General features: G+C 53.7%; 1 protein-coding gene across 7 annotated transcripts; it reads right to left on the reverse strand.

Annotated features, from left to right (window-relative positions):
* Fmnl1 (formin like 1) lies at window positions 1-26854 on the reverse strand. 7 transcript variants are annotated; one of them, XM_013354457.2, is made up of 28 exons: window positions 26320-26851; window positions 17503-17586; window positions 16668-16751; window positions 15654-15727; window positions 15268-15351; window positions 14446-14571; window positions 14170-14187; window positions 11535-11643; window positions 10461-10537; window positions 10211-10304; window positions 8163-8237; window positions 7800-7910; window positions 6347-6496; window positions 5720-5821; window positions 5294-5549; window positions 4768-5049; window positions 4470-4594; window positions 3759-3961; window positions 2980-3214; window positions 2815-2883; window positions 2174-2254; window positions 1964-2093; window positions 1691-1854; window positions 1334-1435; window positions 1091-1171; window positions 753-873; window positions 391-489; window positions 2-225 (listed from the first exon to the last, which is right to left on the reverse strand). In XM_013354457.2, exons 1-27 carry the CDS (start codon window positions 26446-26448, stop codon window positions 398-400), a joined length of 3258 nt encoding a protein of 1085 aa, XP_013209911.1. In that variant the 5' UTR covers window positions 26449-26851; the 3' UTR covers window positions 2-225; window positions 391-397. The 7 variants fall into 7 exon arrangements, with proteins under 7 accessions (XP_026632832.1, XP_026632831.1, XP_026632830.1 ...); XM_013354454.2 differs by having other exon boundaries at window positions 16638-16751; window positions 26320-26850; XM_026777031.1 differs by lacking the exon at window positions 391-489 and having other exon boundaries at window positions 1-225; window positions 26320-26854.
* Window positions 26855-27298: the final 444 nt, after the last annotated feature.

Raw genomic sequence — 27298 nt, forward strand, 5'->3', positions numbered from 1 at the left:
GGGGGGGGTGGTGCTTCAAGTCTGCCAGAGGAGCGAATGCTCGACCCAGCCGAGCTAAGAGTCACCTCCTTGAGTTCCAGTCTGCCTACAGCCCTACAGAATCCACCAACGGAAACAGTGGCTACAGCGAGAGGTCAGCAGTGACCTGAAGTGGGGGCCCTTGGGGTCGCCGGCGAGCACTTCGGCGTCCTGTGTCTGCCCGGATGTAGGGCTGGTTCCGAAGATCTGGAAGCCAAAAGAGACACATGGGCATAGGCTCATTCTTCTAAGGATCTGATTTTGCTCACGTGGAAGGGGACACTAATTTACCTCAGTCAAAAACACCACCCCCTAAGACATCCCAGCCATGCAGGGCCAGCACTGGAATCGCAGGCCAGGCTGTCTAGGTACCTGGAAACTAGAGGGGCATCTCCTCTCCCAGGCTGGCCTCACAGAGGAGCCGGGATGTCCGCTTGCCGGTGCGGGCGGTGAAGGGCACTGTCTTGAGCACTGAGATTTTGAAATTAGAGAGAGAGAAAAGAAAAACAGAAAAGGTAGCAAGAGGCATGGAGGACAGGCATGGTGGCCCATGAGGAAGAGGCAGGAGGACCTCTGTGAGTTTGAGGCTAGCCTGGTCTAAACAGCAAGGAAAACCTGGGCTACACAGCGAGGCTCTAAGGTTGAGGGGAGGTGGTGTGGTGGGGGTAAAAACAGAAACAGAGAGTGACGTAAGACAGACCGAAGGCAGGACAGAGATCTGGCTATGCCCTCACCTGTGATGATATCTTCAATGGCCCCATCTCGGTCACTCTCGTAGATGAGAGGCTCTTTCTGCTGCTTCCGTTTCAGCTCAGAGATGAGGTCCATCTGTTGTCGTCTGGCCTTGGGCGGAGACTGGGGAGATGAACAGCTCTAACTTTAGGATGCTTCTCACCCCACCTACTCCAGAACATCTGTGCAGTTCCTCAGCAAGGAGAGGCAGCTAAAGCAGAAGGAACCTGAACCTTCTGCCTCCCTTGGCTTCTGGGGCACTCTCCTTATCCCTGGGTGGGATCTATCTCGACACAAGGGTTCCTGTACCCCGGTACTGAGCTAGGGGACAGCTGCCTACCTTGGGTGCTGGAAGCTCTTCCCTGCCTGAGGTATCTGCAGCCGCTTCCTTCTTCCACTGTTCCACCTCTTGCTCTGCTTTCTGAGGGCACAGGGCAGGTCTTGGTGAGGAGGGTCCTTCCTTTTTCCCTGTCCCACCTGGGACAGAAGCAGTCCCCACTCCTCCCTCCGCTCTGAGGGAGTGGCTGCAGGGCCCACACCCCATGCATCAGACACGCCCCACCCACCCATCAGACATTTGTACCTTATAGGCCTTGGTGAACCGGCTGAAGAGGGAAAAAAACATGGAAGGGGATGTGGTCTTGGGGTTTTCTCCAAAGTACTCCACTACCGACTCGTAGGCCTCCTGCAAGAACAGCCCATCAGCCCCACTAGCCTGGGCCCCTTGGAGCGTGACCGTGCTCCATGCCCCTCTTCCTGCCTGAGGTATCCACAACCGCATCCTTCCACTGTTGCATCTCTTGCCATCTCACCTTCCACACAGGGTGGTCCCTTACCCTTCCTCCATCCTCCCAGGGTTCTGCCTGTAGCCACACCCCTCCAGGCCTTGGCTCCACAACCCCACCCTAAGGTTTCAGTGCTCCTATGTCCCCCCCCCCACCTGAGCCGTCTTGCTGTCTGCTAGCAGCTTGTCCATGGTAGGGGAGTTGGTCCTCAGGAACTCCTTGAGCACCAGACAGTCATCCTGCCGCACAAACTCTCGCTGTGTCAACTCCAGGCCTCGCTGCAGGGAGCGCACGTCCCCCAGGACACTGTCCAAGGACACTGGGACGGACAGGATGGAGTCAGGGGACCAGGCAGCATGCACACACTTATACCTTGTAGTATTCCTTCCTAACCCACATGAGTGGCCCAAGACCCCGGTGCTCTATACCTGAGCCTGCCTTGTCCAAGAAGTGCAGGTCGCTGTGAAAGCCCGTGAGTTGTGGGTACTTCTCAGCAATGACCTTCACCAAGTAGTGCAGCAACGTCTGTTTTCGGTCCGTCGACTTCATCTCCAATAACTGGACAAGGTTCTGATATAAGCCATGGGCCACCAACCAGACAGCAGACCCCAGACCCCACACCAGGAGCCCCCGCTCACCGCATCCAGACTCTGAAGTCGGAAACCATAGGCTGCCCCCCGCTTACTGCTGTTCATGTAGTTGCCAAAAGCCAGGACAATCTGCGAAAGGCAGAGAAAGACTCAGAGATCCAGGCTGGGAAAATCCCTTGAAGAATATTTCTCAGAAAGGAGGAAAGGTGGCAAGAAGCCAGTCCTCACGCTCATGCCCTCCTGAATGGACCCTTCGGTCCACGACACATGGAACATGCACATCTCATCTGTAGACTCTCAACACCATGAGTACACGCTAACGTTATCCTTCACTAGCCCACCCCATAACTGGCTTCCCAACATCTCCCTCCTCCATCCCTAGACAGCCACGTATTCTGGTCTGCAGACACAGCACTGAGCAGCTGCAGTTACCATTCCTTTCACAAAGCAATCCTTAGAGGGACTTAGCCCTGGAGCAGGAGCTCAGGCACACTCTGCAGGCGTGGCCAAGGTTAGGACTGCCGACTCCCACTTCCCACTTTAGCTTGTCTGTCGGAGCACATTTGTGAGAAACGGGAACGTTCTCTCTGCTATATCCCAGGTGGAGAGGGCCTGAGTCTCCCTTCCGATGCTACTTAGACTAGGCAAGGCTAGGCCCTGCTCCCCAGTCCCTTGCCTTGGGCTCTCACCTCCAAGATCTGGCGCAGCTTGTCAGAGGACTTGATGGACATTGAGGCTGCGATGATGGCGTTCAGTTGCTAGGGGTGGGATGAAGATGAGGTAAGCTGGAGCCACACTGCCTCCCTCCCCCCAGCCCAGGCTCCACCACACCACCCTGCCCGTCCTGCCCACACCGGCATGAGCAGCTGGGCCGTGTCTGGAAAGTTGCCCAGGAAGGTGAGCGTGTTCATGCGCTCTGGCAGTCTCTGGATGCGGCTGAAGCGCAGCATGAAGCGATCTTCTTCTGACAACTCCTCTATCGGCCGCTGTTCCTTCTCAAACTTGGCTATAAGGCTACGCTCGTATTCCGTGGGCAGGAAGCGGGTCAACAGCTCCAGGAAATCCAGGCTGAGAGTCTGTAGGTCATACCTGCGTGAGGAAGCAGAGGGAGAGTGGGTGTCGTCCCAGAGAAAAGGAAGGAACAAACAAGCTTCAACATTTAGTATCTGTAGATAACTTCAAGGAACAAGAGATAGGAGTCAAGGGAAACTGGGAGCTGGCAAGCCCCGGTCCTATCATACAGCACTGGTAGATGCTATATATAAATCCTTTGGCCTGGCTGCCCATGCTGGGCAGAAGCAGGAAGTGAGTGGAGAGGTCTCAATCTGGGCATGTTACAGTCTTAGCTTTCTTGGCAAGAAATGAGGACAACGTTCCCTAGGGTAAAGTTTGGTGCGTTCCATCACACTGCTGGGGTTCTTTTTTCATTTGTTTGTTTTTTGTTTGTTCTTTTCAAGACAGGGTTTCTCTATGTAACAGCCCAGGCTATCCTGGAACTCACTTTGTAGACCAGGCTGGACTCGAACTCACAGAGATCTGTCTGCCTCTGCTATTACTGGGGTTCTTACTAGGCTCTGCCTGATGATCCTAGCCTAGCGAGGGGACTGGGCCGCACTCAAGCGCAGGTACTCACGTCTCAATGGCCTGGCAGATTCTGTCTGCCCCTAGGTTGCCCTTGCGTAGGGTGATGGCCAAATTCTTGGCCCGGTTGGCCTCAATGAGGGTTGCCTTGGTGGGAGCTTTGTGGGCTGCTTTTCCCTTCAGGGTGCTGAGGTCCAGGCTGGGGCCTTGAGATCTGGTCTTGAATTGCTCCTCGAAGTCATTCATGTCCAGCTCCTAAGGATGCAAGGACGAGAACGCTAGGCTGAGTAGGCCGAGATCTGCCCACACTCCTGGCTCAACACTGTGTCCAGAGCTAAGGCTGTAGGTATAGCCTGACAGAATACCACCGGCCAGAATAACCAGTGAGCTGGCTTGACCACAGCCTTGACAGGAGATAACAGGGGAGACAGAGACAAACACCACACAGAGGACCCAGATTCCCAGCCGTTAACGCTGAGAGAGGGGCTAAGCAGCCGGCAGTAAGAAAGATTATTCTGGGGCAATGAAATCAATGAAATCAAGCAATGGCTCAGAGAACAGGAAACCCATTCCAAGGTGAAACCAGAATCAGAAGGGACCAGGCTGTAGTTATCTGTGGGAAATGGGCAGGAAGGAGAGGCCACACTCAGGGAAGAGGAAAGGCCACAGCGGTCAGGATACTGCTTTCTGGGCTTCCCCATCCTGAAGAAGAGGACCACCCCTATGCCCAACATGAGCCTGCAGCCCTCTGGTGCCCACTCACCTGTAACACTTTCTCGTCATTGAGCTCAGTGAAGACAGTGCCTGTGATCTGATTGGGTTTCAGCGCCACCCAGTTTAGCAATGGCATCCGGAATTTGGTCTGGATGGGTTTCTTGGCCTTCACCCCTGGGAGCAGGAAAGAGGGGTGAGTAGTTCAGACACTGGAGGGAACTAACCCAGTCAGGCCTAACAAGACAGGCAGGAGGCAGGAGGCAGGAGGAGACTCCTGGTAGAGAGGGGGGCCATGGGGACCCTGCCCCCCCAGCCCTAGAAGATCTAAGACGGTCTATTCCACTTACCTGGGCCTATCTCTGGGTCTTGTCCTCCAAAGGTATCAGGGGGCCCTCCTGGAGGTGGTGGGGGTGGAGGTGGCACTGGTCCATCAGTACTAAGTGGGGGTGGAGGGGGTGGGGGCGGCAGGTCTCCAGGCAACGGTGGTGCAGGTGGAGGCTCTGCGCAGCCTGGGAGGGGCGGGGCTGGCGGGGGTGCAGAGGGAAGCGCTTCCGGCTGGGACTGGAGGTTAGGTAGTGGCGGTGGCGGTGGCGGTGATGATGCTGATGCTGCTCCGGGAACCGACTCTGCTTCAGGTGGGAGATGTGAGCCCAGAGAGGGCGTGGAAGGAACCCGTCAACTTAACGACTTGGAGAGGGGGTTCCTTGCCACCTCCCTGCCCAATGCATGCATCCAGAACCCACTTCAACCCACCCGCGCTTACCTATGCCACCTTTACAATCCAAATCTCCTTATCTTTCAGAGCCAGGTATACCCCTAGGATACCCTTCCCTGCCCTGGTCTTTCTCCCCCAGCATGAAGCAAACTGTGCACCTGGGCTAGGAGAGTCAGCGGGCACCCCCGGAGTTGGTGTATTGTCACCGCTTGGTGTCGCCACCGCTCCCGGGAGGATCTCGATGGAGACGACATCCCCGGGCCCCCGCAGGATTCGGATTAACCCCTTTTCCTCAAGCTCCTCCACTTTCAGTTCTAGAGCTGAGGGTCGTCGCACCATAGTAGGGGCAGGCACTTTCTCAGGCTCAGGGATACGTCTGGCAGTGCCCATGGGGGTCGATTCGCTGAAACGCTCCTGCGAGCCCCAGGAGAAGGTTCAGAGCCCACCCGCAAGCTCTCTGGCACAGAGCAACCCCGCCCCAATCCTCTTCTGGGATAGACTGGGATGTCAAGCGGAGAGGACTCCTTGGGAAGCCTGGCCCGGCTCACACCCCAGCCTGGACCCAGCCCACACCCACAGCTCACCCTCAGGGTCTCCAATTCCTTGCGGGCCTGGCTTAGCTGCTTCTCCAGTTCAGCGATCTTGGCCATGGAGTCGTTCTCTGCGTCCCGAAGCCGCTCTGTCAGCTGTGGCACCAGCACATGGTGAGCTACCACCCGCGGCCAGGCACTGGCACCGCCGGTGAGGGGGCGGCATCAGGCAAGCCTGCCTGGAGGGCTGGGGGTGGCACCCACATCCGCTTGCCCCAGCGTGCCAAGAGTGGGTCAAGCCTGGTACTTGAACCCAAATAAATGAAGAGGGGGAACCCAAGACACCAATGTGAAGAAAGCTGGCAGGGGACAAGACTGTGCTGAGAGGGACCCCAAGATCTAGTTCACTGGAGTCAGGTTTGGAATCTGCGCAGGGAAGAGGCGCCTGCCTTGCGCACAAGTCCCACACAGCGTGGGCGCTCCCTGAAGACTCATTGAGAAAGACACCAAAAGGACTCCGGATTTGGATCGAGGGCAAACTCAGCGCCTAGGCAGACTGCCGCCTCCAATCTACACCCAGAACTATGTCTTCCGTTCAGTACTTGCTACACGAGAGGAGCCCCCGGGCCAGCCTTCCTGTGGGCCTAGTGTGTGGCAGACTAGGTTGGGAGCAGCTCTCACCGTTGCCACCTGCTCCTGCAGCTCCTCCATGTGCTCCAGGACTGCGTTCTTGGTCTCTGTGTCCTCCAGCAGTGTGCCCACATCGAAAACGTTATCCAGGTACGCCTGGATCTGCACCTGCAGCTTGTCACTCTCGGTGAGCCGGAGCCTCTGTCCCCAGACAGCAGGAGCACGGTGAGGTCCGAGGTGGTAGGGGAGTGTCTACCACCACCACTACTTGGACTCTAGTTTGCTTGTTATTTTTATTGACATGATCCACATATCACACAATTCACTATTTTAAGATGTGTTACCTCTTTTCTAAAAGCTCAGTACTACAGACAGAAACCCTACACCAGCTAAGGTTTCTTTCCCATTATCTCTGCCCCAGCTCCTGGCCGCCATGAATCTACTTTCTACCACAATGGATTTGGCCATTCTGGACGTTTCTTATTTTCAAAAGTCATATATAATATTCAGCTTTTTTGTGTATGTGTGTCCGTGTGAGAATTTATGGGCACCACATGAGTTCAGGCATTCTCAGAGACCAGAGAGCAGCACATCTGATCCCCTGGGACTGTAGTTACAGGAGTCTGTGAGTCTCCTGCCATAGGAGCTGGGAACCACAGGGGGTCCTGGGTCCTCTGCAGGAGTAGTAAGTGCTCTTAATCATTAAGTCATCTTTCTAGTCCTTTCTTCAGCCTTTTGTATCTGACTTCTCTCTTCTTTCACGCCTGAGCCATGCAGAAGCTTGTGTCAGGCTACGTTCCTTATTCCAGATGAATCTTATTCTACTGTGTGGCTAGACCAGCCTTGCCTCCTCTTGCCATTTGCCAGTCCTGGCTTCAGGAAATCCGACCCCAAAGGCCCCGCCCTTCTAGAAAGCCTCCCAAAGGAACCAGGCCAGAAGCATTGGCTTCTCTGCTCACCCCTCACCCGTCCCTCTGTTCCCTCTTCCCAAGACCCAGACTCAGCCTGAGGCAGCCCCCCTCTGTGCCCAGCATCTCTGGGCTCCCCATCATGTGCTGGAGTCAGGGCACCTGTCTGAGCTGATGCTCGTGAGTCACACCCAGAGCCTCCTGAGCCTGTTCCGGACCTCGGTGACAGATGTCATACTAGGTATCCATCATGTAACAGGAGCTCCTCCACACATTCAGAGTCTTTGCCACCTCTGTGATTGACAGGCTCAGAAGGATGAGCAGATGTGTGCAAGGTCACACAGCTGGCAAGGGGCAGAGGTAGAATTCTGTTTACTTGTGGGCTTTTATTACTGGGAGTGCGAAACCCAGACTGAACTTGAATTTGAGACTCTCCTGCTTTGGCCTCCCAAGTGATATGATTGCTGGCACGTATCACCAAACCCAACTCTCAGAGCCAGGATTTGAACTCAAGACCTGCTAATTACATTAACTATGTACTCTACAGTGAGTGGGTAGTTCTGTCAGGGGGGCCAGGGGTGGAGAGCAGGGCTCACCTCCAAGTACAGGTCCAGACCCAGGTGAGTGAATTCATATTGCAAGAAGACACGGAAGTTCATGTTCTCCACTGAGTGGACCACGATGTTGATGAACTGCATGCAAGCCACCTGGGGGCCAGGAACACCAGCATTCTCTCTTCTACTTCCTATTTGTCTCCAACCCTCCCTCCTCCCCTACAGTTTGTGGTCCACTAACCCGGCCTTGTAACCTTCCCCTTGGTCCGGTCCTTACTCCCCTGACACCACCCTTTCCCTCTGACAAACTCAATCCTTACACTTTGCTGGCACAAAGCCCTGAGAACAGCCACCCAGGTCCCAGCAGGGCGCAGCCAGTCCTCAGCCCCAGAGCTCTGAGCTCACCAGAAAGTCAATGTTGCTGTCTTCATTTCGGAAATATTCCATCAGCTTCTCGAAGCGGTGCTGCTCTCCGCACACCTGGAGAGGGAGAATGGCGGTCACTAAACAATAGGCCACAGCTCCTGTGCCATCTCGTGGTTGATGCCTTTGTGTTCCTATAGGTTCCTCTCTGATTGCATCTAAACGTAGCCACGTCACTCTCCTGCCCCAAACACCACTCCCTCTCCATCTCACACACCCTACTACTCTGGCTACACTAGCATCTGGGTGCACGTCCCCTGTTCTAACCACCTGGTGGGCTGGTGAAGAGAACCACCACACCCAATTCCTGTGCTTCTTCAAAGCTTTGACCAGTCAAGTTTCAGCATCTCGGTGAGGTCTCCCCTACGACCAGTTCTGTCTTCTGTGGCAACCCTTTTCCCCATAATATGGAGCATTTTCTAATACTACATTAGTTAGTTACTCCTTAAAAGCTGTTTCCTGACTTTGATTATAGGCATGAGCATGTGTGTATACGTGTGTGCATGTGTGCAGAAGCCAAAGATCAACCCCAGTAATCAAACCAAGGTCCTTAAAAGCAATTTTTTGTTTTGAGATAGAGTTTCTCTGTGTAGCTTTGGCTGTCCTAGAACTCACTCTGTAGACCAGGATACCCTCAAACTCAGAGATCCTCCTGCCTCTGCCTCCCAAGTGCTAGGATCAAAGACATATGCCACCACTGCCCGGCAAATCCATGGTTTGTTTGTTTTTTTTTTATAGATTTATTTATTTTGTTTACAGTGTTCTGCTTGCATGTATACCTGCAGGCCAGAAGAGGGCACCGACCTTATTATAGATGGTTGTGAGCCACCATATGGTTGCTGGGAATTGAACTCAGGACCTCTGGAAGAACAACCAGTGCTCTTAACCTCTGAGCCATCTCTACAGCCCCCCAAATCCATGTTTTTAAAAAATATTTATTAAATGTGTCCCTGCATGAATATGTGTATAAAATGCACATGTGGGTGCTTGCGGAGGCCACAGAGAGCATCGGATACCCTGGAACTGGTGTTGCAGGTGGCTGTGAGCCTCCTGATGATGGTGCTGGAATTCAAACCCAGGTCCAGCCTCATACCGTATTTGCAGAGGCAGGGTATCTCAGCGGCCTGGTGCTCACAGAGTAGGCTTGGCTGGCTACCACTCAGCTCCAGAGAACTGCCCATCGCATGCCACTAAAGTTGGCTCTATTCTTTTTTTTAAGATTTATTTATTTTATTTTAGGTATATGAGTCTTTGCTGGCACATATACACAAGCATGCCTGGTGCCTACAGAGGTCGGAAAAGGGTATCACATCCCCTGGAACTGGAATTGTGGACAGTTGACAGTTGTGGGCTGCTATTTGATTCCTAGATGGGAACTTTCTGTTTTTGCGACATAGTCTCACTATGTAGCCATGGATGGCCTGGTTCCCATAAAGATCCACATGCCTCTGCCTCTGGAGTGGTGGGATTGAAAGTGTGCTACCATGCCTGACAAACCTGGCTTTTTATGTGGGCTCAGAGATTCAGGTCCTCATGTTTACATAGTAGGTACTATATTGAATGTGTACTATTACCCCAGCCTTCTCATTTCTTTTGCTTGCCAGTGTATCCTAAGAACCTACTTCTGGGCCTGGTACACAGTCAACAATCAGTAAAGACTCATGAACGAATGAATGAACATATCAACCAGCCCTTTTTTTGTTCTTTTTTTTGAGATGGTCTATGTTGGGTTGGTTTTTATTTTGGCATAAGTTTGGGGTGTTTGGTTTTGGAGCCTGGAGGCTGGCCTTGAACTCACTGTATAGCCAATGATAATCTCAAAGTCCTAATTCTCCCGCCTCTGAGATTACAGCCTGCACCAGCATGCTTAACTCATATCCAGCTGTAGAGATTGGTTTACTGGCTGGGCATGGTGGTATACACCTTTTATCCCAGCACTCAGATGCCCTATCCAGAGGGTATGGTTTCTGGCAATCAGACTCCAAACAGTACCAGAAGGGCAAGTAGGTTTGGAATGGTGGATCCGGTACCTCCTTGAAGTTGTCAAAGGCTGCAAGAATGATGTCATGTCCTCCCCGCACCAGGCACACGGCTGCCAGCAGCTCCAGCACCAGAGCCTTGGTTCTGAAAGAGAAGGGGCAGGCTAGTCCCGTAGCATGGTGGAACAGTCTGGCTAGAGGACAGGGGAGTGGGGGTGGGGTGGCCTGGACAGCAATCCTGAGGATGGGGACAGAGTCTGCAGGTTTGGAAGCAAGAAACATTTTAGGGTATGGAGCTCACCTGGGGTTCTTGTTGTTAAGGCTTAGAGCGATCTCATTGACACAGGCTGGGTGGTTCATAACAAGGCTGAAGCCGGACTGTGGAGAGAGGGGAGGTCAGCACCTCCAGGCAGGTCCCCAAGATTGCCAACACCCCCAGCATAGTCTGGGCCACACTGCTCTGGCCTCTCATGCCCAAGTTCTCCACATCCCGGCATAAACGTTCTTCTTTAAGAAGATGGCCCTTTTTTTTTCTTCAAGACAGGGTTTCTCTGTGTAGCTCAGACTGTCCTGGAACTCACTCTGTAGACCAGGCTGGCCTCGAACTCACAGAGATCCACCTGCCTCTGACTAACAAGTGCTGGGATTAAAGGTGTGCACCACCAGTGTCGTTTGTCTTTCAAAAGTCACTGTCAAACACCCTGGATATAACGAGGTCTTGCAGGCATGTTCTTTTGACATACGAACATATATGCAAAGCTCTCATCTAAGATGCTGGACAAACATGAAATAGAGTGACTTTTTAAAAATCACACATACGGCCGACCAATGGTGGCACACCTTTAATCCCAGCACTTGGGAAGCAAAGGCAGATGGATCTCTGTGAGTTTGAGGTCAGCCTGGTCTACAGAGCAAGTTCCAGGACAGGCTCCAAAGCTACACAGAAAAGCAAAAATGACACGCACACACAAGTCTCACAATGTTTTAAGAAAGTTTACGGCTTCGTGGTGGCCTGCAGCGCAGCCATCCTCAGCTGCAAGTGGCCCCAGGCTGCAGGCTGGGCACAGTTGCAGGCTGACAAAGCAAAGACACTGTGGAGCTGCACCAACTGCACCAACCTCCCAGTGTCGTACCTCAGCCTGTTCTCCCACAGACTCCACTACCCAACCCTCCTTGATCTCCACCCGAAGCCCATAGTCCCCCAACCACACCCAGGGCCACTTCAGCCGACCTGATATGAGGTTATAAAACCGAGGGCTTCCCCTCAAAACTTATCAGCCTCAGGTCTCCAGGCTTCCCAGATAGGGCTCCAGGGGAGAGTGACCATGGGGACAAGCCAGCCCCCTGAAGCCCCGACCCCATACCACCGGCTGACCTGATAGTTCATGATGGCTCTCAGACACATAATGCACACATGGACGTCATCCTTCTGGCTGACGATTCGGGAATTCCTCAGGGCCTTCCTACTGTGGGCCGTCGTCAGCCTGGCGGGTGTGGAAGAGGCAGCAGGGTCAGAGCCCCAGCCCCTAGCTTCTCGCTCCCCACACCAGTAAAATGTCCTTTGGAGTGAGGGGGGACATGTCTGGAACTCCAAGCCTCTGCTCACTGTCTTCCCAACCCAACAGGCCAGCTGAAGGCAGGCAACTTTCCTCAGGAGATGGCATGCTGGGGGGAGGTAGTAAGGTCGGGAAAGGATGCAAAGGCTCTAACAAAGACTTGGCTTCTAAAAGGGCTACTGTGAGCCAGGCATGGCGGCGCGTGCCTGTAATTCCAGTGTTTGGGAAGGGACGGCAAGAGAATTGGAGTCCAAGACCAGCCTTGGCTACATAGCAGGTAGTTTAAGGCCAGTCTACATTATGTAAGGCCAGTCTACATTATCTATCTCAAAAAAGAAAGAAGGGAGGAGGAGGGAGGGATTAGAGTTGACTTGTGACTGGAAGGGTTCAAGGGCAAAGCTTGGAAATAGCGCGACACCAGAAATGTCTCCACAAGGTGGCGCTCACATCCACTTGGCCTCTCTTCCATCTTGAGAGGCAGAGTAAACTCATAAGTGCCTAGATTCAAGAACGGTCCAGCTCACTCCTTAATAGAGAAGTATTTAATCTCCCTACCTCTCACTTCCCTCATTTGTAAAAGGAATGGCAACATTAGTCCCATCCTGGGGGAGGTAGGGGGGAATGAGAAAAGGTCTCATGTAGACCAGGCTGGCCTCCTTCACAGGTTTACACCAGCACACCCAGCAATAGCAGATACCTTCCTTGTGTGTACACGTGTGTGCATTTCGTGTGTGTGCAAGCGTGTATACGTGCGTGCATGTGTGTGTGTGTGTGTGCGCGCACACGCGTGTGTGTGCAGACCAGTCAAGCTTGAGTATCATCCTTCAGAAGTTTTTCACCTTGTTTGTTGTTGGGTATGTGTGGTGTGTGCACGCACGTGTGCCTATGTGTGTATACACTTCAGTGAGCATGTGAAGGCCAGAGGTTGATTCCTTTACCAGTCTTGTCTTGTTTTTGAGACAGGGTCACTAATTAAACCCAGACGCTCCATGTCTACCAAACCTGGCAGGCCAGCAAGCTCCAGAGGTCCTTTCGGTCGCCCCGGCACTGAGAACACAGGTGCGTGCAGCCGTGCCCAATTTTTATATGGGTGCCAGAGATCCTAACTCGGGTCCATGTTCTTGTACAGAAGCACTCTGTACCTGGCGCTCACCAATTAGCTAGGCTGTCTGGCCACTGAGCCCCAGGGACCATCCCATCTCTGCCTCTCCAGGGCTGGGATTACAAGCACATACCACTGTGCCCAGCTGCCTTCAGGGGTGCCAGGGACTCAACTCAGGCAAGCACTTTACCCACTGAGCCAGCCCCTCGGCCTCAATAACACCCTCCTCACAGGCTTGTTGGGATTATGTAATAAGCTGCAGCCTGGCACCTAGTAAGGAGGATATGGAGTGCACGCTCTCTATTATTTTTGGCCAAAAGAAAAAAAAAGCGAGGTTTTCATTTTCCATCCCTGAGTCCTCCAGCGGAGTCCTCCCCACTGCTGTTTGCCACATCAGCCTTCCTATCACTGCTCCAAGATGTCCCAGTCTTTGTTCACGCTATCCCCCTTCCCTATCGCATGCCATAAGGCCGCTATCCATCTGTCAGACACCGGTCCAGTGTCACCTCCTCTGGAAATCTTCCTAGTACCCGCAAGCCATGGGCACCTCCCTTCTCAGAGATCTAGGTCACATCTAAATTGTCTTTCCACTAGACTGTGGCCCTGGAAAGCAGAATGAACTGTCTTATTGGCACTCACCACTAAGACGTGCTATATAGAAAGGGTATTTAGTAAGTGTCAAAAAAATGTTTGTTAAGTGAATGAACGAAGAGGGAAAGAAACATATTGTGAGATCTTGGGGCTTAATATACAGTTGGTCCAGAATGGTGGCGTAGCAAGAGTACTTGCCTCGCATACCTGATGTCCTGGATGCAAGTCCCATTGCCAATATGTGTGTATGCATATAAACACATATATACGTGTGTGTGTGTGTGTATGTGTGTGTGTGTGTGTGTGTTTCGTGGGGCTGCAGAGATGGCTAGTTAGTAAGTGCACTTGCCTACCAAGAAGACGCAAGAAGACCTGAGCTTAAATCTCCAGCAGCCTTATAAAAGCCAAGCTAAGCTGGGTCAGCTATTGGCACACACACAAATACCGATCCATACATATACACACACAAATAAATACGTAAACATATATTTGGTTCCTCAGACCTAACACAGGAAGACACACACAAATACCGATACACTGACCCCCCCCCCACACACACACAAATAAATAAGTAAACATATATTTGGTCCCTCCGACCTAACACAGGAAGCTAATGCTCCAGGGTCATCACCTTCCCCTTCCCTGTCTCCCGACAAGAATGTCCTGTGTCAGGATGAGGAAACCAATCCACAGCAGCTGTCTTCCACCCCACCACCCCACAGAGTCAGGCCCCATGCACCTGCCCCCGGGTGACTACGTACCGGGGAGAAGGGGGGCACCTGGAGGCCGCATAGGAAGAAACAAGGGGTTAGATGGGTACAGAGAGATCCTACCAACCCAAAACCCCTCCTTATTCCAGTCCCCCTCAGATTCTAGTCTCTAGATGCCACCACCTGAAGACTTAATACACTGTTGTCCAGAAGCCAAACTCTGAGCCCCATGCTGGACCGCACCTCCCACTGACCCCCAGGGTCCTGGTTAGATGTGGCAGGTTAGATGTGCCTCGCTCCCCTCATCCCATCTGGGGCCCCACATACTTGATGGTCAGGCGATTTTTGGGCACAGATGGGGGTGGTGCCTTAGTGAGGTCCTCGACGGACTGGTCCAGAGGCTTGCTCTTCTCTGCGGTAGAGGCCACAGTGTCTGTGCTCTCCATGTCGTACCTGGAGGTGCAATGGAAGGAGCTTGGAAGTTCTTACCACAAGGACACCTTTTTGGGTTTTTGTTTTGGTTTTGTTTGGTTTGGTTTAGCTTTTCAACACAAGGTTTCTCTGTAGCTTTGAAGCCTGTCCTGGAACTCACTCTGTAGACCAGGCTGGCCTTGAACTCACAGAGATCCACCTGCCTCTGCTGGTGAATCCCGAGTGCTGGGATTAAAGGGGTGTACCACCACCGCAGGCTCACAAGGGACACTTAAATAGGGGACAGAGGGACATGCCAGGCAAGGCAGATTTGCAAGAGAGGCTGGGGCAGGAAGAGGAGACTATGTTCATTCATGGCTCTCATTTTTGTTTGTTTTGGGTTTTAATTTTTGAGACAGCTTCTCAGTCTGTAGATCAGGCTGGCCAGAACTCACAGAGATCTGAATGTCTCTGCCTCTCAAGTGCTGGGATTACAGATCTGAGCCACCACAGCCTGGTTCATCTATGGCTCTTTGCTGAGCACGGTAAAGGGTGAAGGGAGAAGGAACGTCCCTCCTGGGCAAGGACGGGCCATCTGAAGAACCGTCGCCCAGGGCCAAGTCCAACTTTCCTGGGACAGGGCGAGAGATCAGTTCCTGTTCAGAGGAATAGCTAAGGCCCAGGAATGTGTGATCCCGACTCTGAGGGGCAGCCTAAGGGCTGGGAACGGTCACTTACGTGACAGAGCATTGAGCGAAGGCCAGATACTCAAGCAGGACATCCAGACCACGGTTCTCTTCATTGAGGAACTCCTGCACCCACCTGCAGAGGACAAGGTTCAATGAGTTACAGCCAGAAAGAGTTCTGTCCAACTGAGCAGCAAGCAAAGCAAAGCCCTTGACCCTTGGGTGCCACTGCCCCAGAACGTAGCACCATCCCCCACCCTCAAGAGACTCAAGGATACCAGGAGATGATGAGGGCCCGAGCGGGACCCACGGCCCAGCTGTGTGTGTACAACTAGCACAAGAAACAGGGGAGAAGGAAATGGACCACAGGCTTAGCCTGTGACGGAAGGGCTGGAAAGCCCCAGAGGCTTCCCGGAGGCAGAGTTTTCCTAAACTCACCCAATGTGGTTTGTCCTCAGGGACGTCTCCAGCTCCCGCAGCACCTGTGTAGACTCCTGAACTCGCCTCTTAAACTGGGGGCCGAAAACAACGAGTCTGTGGGTGGAGCCCAGACTCCCACAGTCCTGGAGCAGCAGCCAGAAGTACGGCCCCCCACCATGCGCTCAGACTCCCACAGTCCTGAGGCAGCAGCCAGAAGCATCCACCCCCACTATGTACGCAAGGCCTTTCACGTTTAGCCTCCCCCACCACCTCCACACACCTGCTCAGCAGAATGAAGAGTCATGGACTGCATGCCCCCACCTCCAACGTGGAGGGCACAGCCACACATGTTTGAAGATGCAGAGTGCCCAGACATACCTCCACACAGAGATATAGCATACATACACACATGTACATCTCTACACAAACATACTGGACATAGAAAATTCAAACACAAGCACGCACATGCACCCAGGAGACCCTGGACACGTACACACGCCCACCCATTTTCTTAGGTGTGGGTACGTGTATATTCTTTCATTTTTCTCCCATGCATGGACTCTGGGATACACATGACAACAAACATACCTACAAGCCTCAAAGTACACACATCTAACACACATAATCTATGCATGAATATACAGGGTGTACATATGTACACACATAATATAAATACACACAGGAATGTCCATGTAAGCACCTGTAGGATACACACATACACACACACACACATATATGTATATATATACATATTCACATACATATACACACAGATATATATCTATACATGTTCACATACATATACATACACACACACACACACATATATATATATGAGTCTATGGGAGAGCCTGCCTGGGGTACTCAGTCCCTGATAATTAAATCACACATGCATACTTATACATGAACTCACACAAGGCCACAAAAAAGATATATGCAGCTGCTCCAGCTGTTTAGAGGGTACAGGATGGAAAGGGACAGAACAGAAAGGGAGATATATACCCCCAGATTGGACATCCAATCAGCTGCTACCTTTCGGCTGACCCCACCAGTATCCAGGTAGCTCTTCAGCTTCTGAATGTAAGCTGCGGGGGGATTCTTGACTTGAAACCGCTCCTGGGGAGACAGGTGGAATATACAGAGAGTCAGCCAGAGCAGTCCAAAGACCACTGTTGTCTAAATTGTTTCTGGAATACCCAAAGTACAAACTTTGGACATATGGAGCACTTTAGCCTCGGGCCTGGTGTGTGCCTCTCCTGGGGCCAGTGGACTAGAGGCCAGTCCTGCCACAGGCCTGCCCGGGGGGATTCATTCAGGCCTGTCTTGCCCTTCCTGGACGGGAGTGGAAAGTTCCAGAAGGAGACAGCTCCCTGGCAGGTAGAGAGCCCATCTCGAGGACACATGTCCTGCCCCTCCGCATAGATAGATAGGTACCTCTATGTGTTCTTTTCCTATACTCCGCTGCCCCAGTCCCTCGCACAGAGGCAGGGACCACAGCAGAGACACACCCCCGCCCCAAGGCTCCTATCATTCCCAGCCCAGAACCCTCAGATGTGCCCAGATACCCTCTTCTACCTTCTACTCTGCAGTCTTTGAGCCTAATCTCAATGGCCGCCGCTTGCTCAGCACGCAAGAGGCCCTAGGTTCAGTCCCCAGCGGAGCAGAGCCACGAGGACAGCCATGGCTAGTCCTCTAGGACATGCCCTGTTGATGACCCCGGAGGTTTCTCATCCGATCCTCCAAGGGAGGACAGAATCCTACAAGGGCCCCTAGCCACCTGGGTAGACATTATCTCCTGGGCAGCATGGCGGAGCCCCTCTCCTGCCAGCTCCTGCATCCTCAGGGCAGGCACTTCCGGGACACCCACCTGGTCACAGATGAGTTCCCACTTCTTCTCATTGTCGTACTGGCTCAGCAGCTGGACCTTGTCTGGAGGCAGGTTCATACAATTCTGGGGAGGCAGAAGACAAAGACCCCTGAGTCTAGGACTCCCCCATCTTCAGAGAACCCACAAAGCTCCCTCGAAGACGTACATCCTCTCATCCTAACGGGTAAACAGCATTGTCCAGTGAGGAAACCGGGGCCCTTAGAGGTAGCCCACCTTCCCCAAGGCCCCAGGGGGAGGGGGTGGGGAGGCTCTCCCACCATCCATATCACCTTCCTGGCACACCTGGCATGAGGCAAGAGTATGCATTCCTCAGGGACCTCCAACACCTCTAGGCTCCATTTTTTTCACTGGAGCTAAGGAGATATGATCTCTGCCCCCATCCGAGCGAGGAGCCAATGGGGAAGCCATCTCCAGACAGGCCCAGCTGGGACCTGCCAGCTGGGTCTTCAGACTAAGCCCAGGTCACCAGAGGGTGGAAGGGACTTAAGGCAGTGTGTCAGTCACCAGGGAGTTCCAGAAAGATGTGTCACAGCAGCAGAGGTGGGGGGATTTGAGGGATGGAAGTCATCCCGCTGCGGAATAGGTAGAACGCTGGGCCTGCGGTTCTGGTGGCCCAGGCTGGGACTCTCCCACACCCCGCAGGATCTGAGCTACTGCAGCCCTACTCTCCCCAGGTCCTCTTCCCCTAGCTGCACGCTCTTGTCACCACAGCTCAGATGAGATGTGCCGTTCAGCCAGGACTCTGGGTTTAAGTAGGTGTTAACAGCCAAAAGTAGGGGCCCCCGTGGACCTAAGGGCAAGCCCAACAGACCTAGAAAACAAGGCCAGTTCACCCCAATACCAGAAAACTCAAATTTAATGAGAACCTAACTATATGTCAGTCCCCCAATGCCAGTTCTTGCCCTCATGGAGACCCCAGTTTAGCCTGGATCTCCACTGGGGATATGGGAACTCCCAAAGAGTCCAACCTAAAGTCTGGGAGTTGTCTGCCACCCCCTCTGGTAGTTCAGGCTATATACTCTCTGACCCTTGGCTCTGAGAAGAGGCCATAGCTGGAGCAGAAAGAGAGCCACACCCACTCCAGACTCCTCAGCTAGCTTCCTCTCTTGGGTGGCAGGCAGGGTTAGGTCTGGGGCTCTGGCCAGACCTTACCCCAAAATCACTGCCTTGACTCATCCTCAGGGAACAGGAAGCTGGGTATTATCAGCCCCCATTGCCTAAGCTTTCCGGCTGGGGCCCTATTTGTGAGGTGAAACTGCCCACCCACCATACGCCAAGGTCAGCCAGGGACTGAGGTCATCCCTGTCCCCATTGCGAAAGTGAGGCCGGACCGAAGAAACTGCACCAGATCAGCTCCTGCTGCACGACAGAGCCTTTCCAAAAGGGGTCTGATGGCAGTGGGGTGGGGCCCACTCTACCTCAGGGGCCTAGGAAGCCACTTCTCCCTCTGTCTGATTTATCCCCCACCCAACAGAGACAGAGCTGGGGGGACTGAGGTACAGCAAGGCTGGGGAAAGAGGAAGTGGGACCCAGCCCTGCCAGGACCCAGGGCCCTAAAGCTGGGGTCAGTGCAGAGGAGGGAGATGAGGAGAAGCTGAGCCCAGGTCTCTGAGCCTTAGAGGGACAGCCTCTCTGATGTGAGACATCCGAGGTCTCACTTACCTTGGAGACCCACTAGGCTCTGGAATAACCCAGTAGTGTTTCTTTTTTTTTTTTTTTTTTTTTTGGTTTTTCGAGACAGGGTTTCTCTGTAGCTTTGGTTCCTGTCCTAGAACTAGCTCTTGTAGACCAGGCTGGCCTCAAACTCCCAGAGATGCCTGCCTCTGCCTCCCGAGTGCTGGGATTAAAGGCGTGCACAACCACCACCAGGCTCCAGTAGTGTTTCTTGTTTGTTTGTTTGTTTTTCGAGATACGGTTTAACTATGTCCTGGAACTCGCTCTGTAAACCAGGCTGGCTTTGAACTCACAGAGATCCGCCTGCCTCTGCCTCCCGAGTGCTGGGATTAAAAGCCTGTGCCACCACCAACCAACGGTAATTCTAATTTCAATAACAACCCCAACAGTCAGGCTAAACAAGTAGCCTCACCTAAATGCATTTCATGGCAAATTTCTTGTCCTGACCACCATCTCTGGCCCTGTTAATATACTCATCTCACAGAGAAGGCACAGATTAGCTCAGCAACCTGCCCAAGGTTACCTTACGAAACCAGTAAGAGTGGGGGCTGACTGGCTTTGAGCCACAGCCCTAGTTCATACCCTCAGGACCACTCCAGAGATAGTGTTAGAGACAGACAACCTCTTCAGGGGGCCGCCTGATGTACCTGTCTCAACAATGGCAGAAGGCAGGGTGCCTCTTTGCCCCTTCCCTACCTGGGACTCTTCAGGCCCCAGGCCCACGTGCCACCCTTCCAGACACTCTAAATTTAGGCTCGGAAATCAGAAATAGCTCTGACAGCACTGGTACTCATTAGCAGCTGCTCCCCGGCTGTGGCTGTGCCCACCAAGGAACTGGGTAACCGGGGAGCAGGAGACAGGCCAGCAAATGCCACGCACTCAGGGTGAGGTAGGGCCATGCCAGGCCCTTCAGCAAGGGCACAGTCCGCTGAGCAGGTGCTGGGGGATAAACAAAAGACTGGCTGACTTGTTCAAACAGGACGGGAAGGGATGGGTAGTCCATGTGTATGAATGGCAGATCTGCCTCCTGAAAGATGGAGGACGGGAGCTGGGGTACAGAGGGACTGGGACTGAGTTCAAAGGACCCGCCTAGGTGGACTCTGAGCCCACCTAGTCTGACAGTTTATTGGCCCGTCAGCCTCTGTTTCCTCCTCCATAGAATGGGCACAGGCTGGTCCCTCTCATATTCCCAGAGTGCCTGGCAACATTCAGAAGCTATGTTTTGATATAATATTATTCTCTGGTGACCCACCACCAGGAAGGGGCATCTCATCTATGTGGGGCACAGGAGATAGGAGGGGTTTACAGAAGACTTCAAGGCTGGGGGGATGGTAAGTGAGCAGGGATTTGGAAACATCTGGATTGCCCGAAGCTGGCTCCAAAGTTTGGCCAAATCTGTGCTGGCCCTTTTCCTACAGTCTTGTAGGCCAAGTAAGGAAGCAGATGGGTTCATTGGATGGGGTGTGGCCAAGCAAAGGAACTGATACCTGACACCTGGCATAAGCCTATTATAATCCCAACACTCTGTTAGCTCCAAGTTTGAGGGCAGACCGGACTACATAGTGAGACAATGTATAAAAAATAAACAAATAAGAGCAGGGTGGTGGTGGGGCACACCTTTAATCCCAGCACTTGGAGGCAGAGACAGGCAGATCTCCTGGTTTGAGACCAGCCTGGTCTACAGAGCAAGTTCTGGGACAGCAGCCAGGGTTACACAGAGAAACCCTGTCTTGGAAAACAAAAATAATATTAAATATAAAAATAATAATAAATAAACGGAACTGATTTCATTCGCATTCCTATTAGACTGTTTGGAGACAGCCTTCTCTCCCTGCCCTGACCTCTGGAGACTCCGGAGGTTGAGCCCAGCTTCAGTTCATCCCCACCCAGCCCTGCAGGCTCTTCCTATGAGCCTGCACTCCTGGCACAGCCTGCTTTGTTGACTTCTGAGACGCTGTCCCAGGAGACTAAGGACTCTGGCCACATCTGGACACTGCCACACCCGACAATTTCGCTTTCAATTTGCACAGATTCTAGGCTCCATCCCGCCACCCCACCCCTTCCTCACAGCCCAGCCCCCTGACGTCCAGGAAGCTCCCAATTCCAGTGTCAGGTAACCCCCCAGTTCAGCATGACAGGTCCAAATGTCAAGTCTACCTCCAGTCCTTTCTGTGTAGCTGCCCGCCCCTGGGAGGTCTCAACCTTGGCCTTCAAGCTGTTAGCACACATGCAGAAGCAATCAGTGGCACCCATCACTTAAAATCCCGGATACAGGCTTGCAGGAGCTCTTACAAGCAGTCCCAGGCTTAGAGGAAACCTTGCTGTCACCCACCCTGCATCAGGAGCTAAGAACTCCCAAAGTCACCATTTTCTCCAGGGACAAAGGTAAGAGCCAGGACACCAGACCTTGCCACGCATATAATCTAGGCTAACAAGAGAATAACAATAACAATAATAAATTATTCCCTAAACACTCCTCAGGCCTCAGTTCCCTTCCAAGTATTGTAGATCTATCATCCACTCATTTAAACATCAACAAGCAAACCAGTTACTACCATAACCCCATTTCCCACATGGGAAATGGAAGCTCAGAGATATTAAGTCACTTGCCCAAGGAGACATAGCTTACAATGTGGTTTAAAAAACTCAAGGTTTGGGGCTGGAGAGATGGCTCAGCGGTTAAGAGCACTGCCTGCTCTTCCAGAGGTCCTGAGTTCAATTCCCAGCACCCAGCTCACAGCCATCTACAATGGGATCTGATGCCTTCTTCCGGCACACAGAGAGCACTCATACATAAAATTAAATAAAGTTTAAAAAAAAAACAAAAACAACTCATGGTTTGTCCATTCTTTCCCCCGACCACCATCATGCCTCTGCCTGAAGTAATGGGTTTCTGGGGTCGTGGCTGCAGACACTAGCCCCAGTCCCCATCTGAGGAACCAGGAACAGCCACAGTAGCTTCCTGCCACCCAGCACCCTACACTTCCTGTTGTTGCCCACACTGGGTTCTCACTCACTAGGGGAACCCCCCCTCAGCTCACTATCCGTGTAGGGAAGTAAAGGCCTCCCACCCCCTTCTCGTGTGCACACCGCTGCCGGTGGCTACCACCGTTAACATCATGCTACTCCACCCTGCATGAGAGTTGGGCCCTCCCTCTCGTGGTTTCCGGCCACCAGGCAGTTTTCGGTCTAGGCCTCATTGCTTCTAACCTGTGCAATGGTTGAAGCTATTCTGAGTCTGAGATAGCTGAAGACCTGGGGTGACTCAATAATGCATGGCATCCTGGGACGTTCCTGGTGGGGGAGGAGCAAAGGGCCGCAGGACAGCTCCCCTCATTTCCAGTAGAGAGTATTTACTGACATTTGCGCCTTGCTAAGCACTGTACGGAGCCCTCTACTTAATCTTTTATCTCAGCCATCCTATGAGGTCGCCATAAGCCTATCATCTTCTCTTACATGTAAGGAAAACTGGAGCTCAGAGAGGTGAACTTGCCCAAGGTCACACATGAAATAAGCAACAAGGATGGAACTCGTCCGCCAAACCGCAGGATCCCCAACCCCAGCCCCTTCAAAGGCAGGGAGAACCAAACCACCTTCCAGAATTGTGTATTCCCAAGAAAGATGCAGAGGTGGCCCCAAGGGCAAACCCACATGCTCCTGCTCACCTCATCCAGCTGGCCCTGGATGCCATTGTGAATCATGCCCACTACACCCCTGCATTTGAGGTCAGCATGTGCTAGCCCTGCCTGCTGGAAATATCAGCATGGCCTTTGCCCAGCCCAGCATCTAGCCACAAGGCCACCCCCCAGTGAGATCTACTAAGAAGACAGTCCAGAGGCAGGAGGCACGGGGGACCAAGTGATGACGCCTCTGTCACTGACCAGCAAAGCAGAGATGTCCAACCTGTTCTCCACCACCAGCCCCAGAAGTGGGAGGCAGAGCACCAAGGACCTATATTCTTCCTGGAGCTGTCCCGACTGTCCCAAACTGCCTGATAAAGTACCTGTGTCCTGGACGCAAGAGCCCTTCAGGGAGCTAGACTCCTGCCTAGCAAACCCCTCTTCACATAGTACAGCCCTGCCTGGGTAAGATATCACTCAAGCTTCACACAGACATGCCCAGGTATTCCTTTACCCCAGGTCCACAGGCAGATCACAGGAGCCCTGTAGCCAGTAGCATACGTAGCACTCTGAGCAAACTGAGACAGGGTGGCTTGCCATGTCCACCCCTCACCCTGCATGACTCTCAGAGAAGACAGGGAAATGCTGGAAGACACCCAGCCTTGGGCATGGGCGTAGGAGAGGCGAGAGCTCAGAGCCTGGCTGGCTGGTGTTCCCACCACCATAGGCCTATGTAGTGGGGCAACCATCGCTCCTCCGCGGTTGCTAAGGCAGCAGCCAAAAACCCTGGCTCAACCCGCTCTTTCTCTCCAACCTCATTTCAAGCAGGGCACCCCCCTCTCACAGCCTTCTTGAGAAAGTAGTACCCCATTATTCTTAGTGGGAAAACATATCTTTACTCCCCTTGCCTGGCTGGTGGAAACACTCCCAAACCCATAAAAAGAGAGCCATGGCTAAGAGAAGAAGGGGACTGGAGAGATGGCTCAGTAGTGAAGAGCAAAGAGACTGTTCTTCCAGAGGACCTGGGTTCAATTCCCAGCACCCACACGAAAACTCACAACTGTCCCCCAGTTCCAGGGGAATCTTACACCTTCACGCCAATGCACATAAAATAAATTTAGAGGAGCTGGAGAGATGGCTCAGAGGTTAAGAGCACTGGCTGCTCTTCCAGAGGTCCTGAGTTCAATTCCCAGCAACCATATGGTGGCTCACAACCATCTGTAATTTGATCAGGATCCCTCTTCTGGCATGCAAACAGAACACTGTACTCAAAATAAATACATAAATTTAAAACAATAACTTGAGAGAGAAAGAGAAAGCACTTAGGGAGTTGGGAATCCTACTCCCTTCCAGGGATGAAGGGGCTAAACTGAAATGACAGGTTCCCTGGGGCCATGTGACGGGGAATTCTGTCCCCCATCAACACTGGGCCCCCACAACAACTTCTGGTTCTTTTCTTAGACATCACCTAAAGACTGAGCCCCGGCTGCACCTTAGCAGCCAGATGGAGCCACACCCACTGTAACTCCTGTGTTCACCAAATCTTTAGCCTTGGGTCGCCCCAAGCGGAGAGCAAGGCTGTTAATCCAGGTAGAGCTCATGACCCTGACTTCCAGGGAACCAGAAAAGCCAGTTCTAAACCACCTTGTGAGCTGAGGATGGATTTACCCACCCAGGGAGGAGAAGGGACACATTGAATTCCAGGGAACCTGAAAGCCATGGGTACTCCTGTGGATGCTGCTGCCCTAGACTTCCACCAAGATACTCTGGAAGATCAGTCTCCTGATCTTCCCTCCATGCCCCGGCCCTCAGAGGGGTCCAGCTGCATTTCAAGACTAACTCATCACTTCAACCACAAGTCCAGCCAGGGCAATCAAGCCCCACCCTTGCTTCAGAACATCTCCACTTGACTTTTGGAATTTCCACTGGTCTGAATTATTCAGAAGGCTCCTCCCCACTAGAGTACATGACTGAACAGATTGGGACCCAGTCTTACCCCTATCCACAGACACACACATAAAGGGAAAGACGACCCACGGTCCGGCTGTGAGGCTGAACTCATCACTAACTCAGGCTCCTCAGAGGGCCCCTCCCCCACTCGCTCAGCTCTGCTGAACTTGGTCAAGGTCTGGATTTGGGGAAGATGGAGTTAGAGGCAGGTGGAGAGATAGGGAAGTCCAGGGCTCGCTAGCTTGGTCTGAAATGCCCCTCAGAGCCCCTGCTTTCACAGGGACAGACCCCACCCCATCTTACAGATCCCCAGGCTCCTCTTGTCCTTCTTTTGGAGAGGAAGGGAGCCAAGATTCTCTGGAACTGTTGGGAGGTGCCCCTTTGGGACCATGCAAGGGATCTGGCAAGTCAGGCTGAAGGACTGGCTAGCCAGAGAGGGGAAATGCCGTCTAGGGGACAGTGTGCCGAACTTCTGTTTCCAGAGTGAACCTCTCCTGGGCTCCCCACCCTCAGACCTGCAAGAGCAGCCTACTGAGACTGCCAAGTGCCTCCAGGAAACAGTCCAGCCTTACTCCCTGTCACCCAGAGTCCAGCAAGGGATCGCTAAGAGTAGACAGGCCACTGGGCAGCCACCTACAAAAGAGCAGGAAAGAGTGCTGGGCTAAAGAGGGGGAAGTGAAAACGAGCGGCCTTTCCCCTTTCCTACCCTTCCTCTGCCTCCCACCCATCTTAGGGACCTCTGACTGCACTGGGGTGCCCACCCTACAAGAAATACTGCAACTGCTCCAGGCTCAACCTGAGCTGCTGCGGACTCCCTCCCCACAGGGACCTAGACTCCAGCTCCTCTCCATCCCATCCCACCCTCCCCTGCCCCAATTTCCCAAGCTGGTGACAGCAAGGGGGAGGGGAGCCTTCCAGACTTTTGTTCCACCCCAAGCCAGAGTGCCCAACCCACCCTGACCCGCCCTTGTTAATGTTACTCCTTTCAGTGGTTAGGAGGGGGTGACCGTGATGGATGTAACCCATTCCGGGGCATAGGGGGTGGGTAAGAAACACGGACGGAGGACTTGAGTCCAACTCCTAGGCCAGGCACACCACAACGAACTAGGACCAAAGACTCCGCTAGGGCTATGGCTTCCAAGAGGTTAAATTATAACCCCTTCCATCTTTGACCCTGAGACGCTGAAGGGCGGGCGCTCAAGACCCGCACCCAGCAGCTGGGCCTGCGTGCAGTGGAAAAGGGGGCGCCAGCCTCCCCCCACCCTGAGTACGTTCGGAACCCAACCTCACAAAACATTTTTGACACCTTTAGACCTAGGAGCATGGGGGGTGGGAGGGGCGTCCCTTAAGAAGGCTTACTGGAGGTGGCTAAAGAAAGTTTTTTGGGGGGAGAGTGTTAAGTCACTCTGAAAGATGACTCTGTCACTCCCACCCCCTGGAGGGGCAGCAGGTGGGCTAAGGATCTCCAAGCCGCATCTGAGTCCCAAGAGGCGGGGACGCGTACGGAGTCCCCGTCATCCCAGGCTCCTGGCGCGCACCAGGTCACACTCACCAAGACCCGCGTGAACCTCTCCTCCAGCTCCCCGGCCGCCGGCATCGGTTGTTTGGGGGCGGCTGGCTGCTTCGGGGGTGATGAGGTGGGGCCCGCGGGCTGCTCGGCGCTGCCGGCCGCGTTGCCCATGGTGGTCCCCACCCAGCCAGCCAGGCGCCTCCAGCCTCGGAGATCCAGTTTTCCCAAGGGGTCGTGGACTAGGCTCCCGGAGCAGGGGGCGAAGGGCAGTAGCGGGTGGCGGGGCTAGGCTCGGCTTCTCTCGGCTCAGCAGAGCGCAGAGGCCGGGGTGCGGCGTCCCATCGCGGCGGCCCCGTCCGAGGGAGCGGGCGGCAAGCGAGGCTCGGGGAGGAAGTCGGGCTGCAGGCGGCCGGGGCCAGAGGGTTGGGCCGGGGGCAGGAAGCTGCGGCGCGGGCTCCCCCCTCGGCGATTTTCGAACTTCTGCTGCCGCTCCCGGTGCGCGCAAACCGCAGTTCTCCGCCGCGCACCCGGCCCCAGGGGGGCGGGCTGCAGGGAGGGGGCAGGCGCGGGCGCTGGCCCGGGGTCCTCCGCAGCCATGGCACGCCGGCCGGGGGCTGCCGAGAGCTGCACCTGCCGCGGAGGGGGCGGCCGCCGATGCACCTGCCCGAAGCCGAGCCGACCCAGGCGAGGCCGGGAATACAGCGGCGTGCTCGCCAGGCGCCTCCGGGTCCTAGAACCGCAGCTCTCCGCCCGCCTAGGGCCGGGCCGTGGGGGTCTCTGGGCCTGGGCCTGGAGGAGGCAGATTCCCAAGCGGAAGATTGTCCAACCAATGCACGCGCGCCTTGGAGATGTACGGTGGCGCTGCGGTGGTGGGGCATAAGAGCTGCGGGGGTCCCCCTCTGGGGTCCCCGACTAAGGAGGTGGAAACCCCCTTCCAGGCCCCCCACCTCTGTGTCTTCCATTGAGCCCAAAGATGAGCTGATAACCAGAGGGAACCATCTGCAAACAGGTTGGAGGACAC

This window comes from Microtus ochrogaster, unplaced genomic scaffold (genome assembly GCF_000317375.1).
Source record: "Microtus ochrogaster isolate Prairie Vole_2 unplaced genomic scaffold, MicOch1.0 UNK44, whole genome shotgun sequence".
Taxonomy (NCBI): domain Eukaryota; kingdom Metazoa; phylum Chordata; class Mammalia; order Rodentia; family Cricetidae; genus Microtus; species Microtus ochrogaster.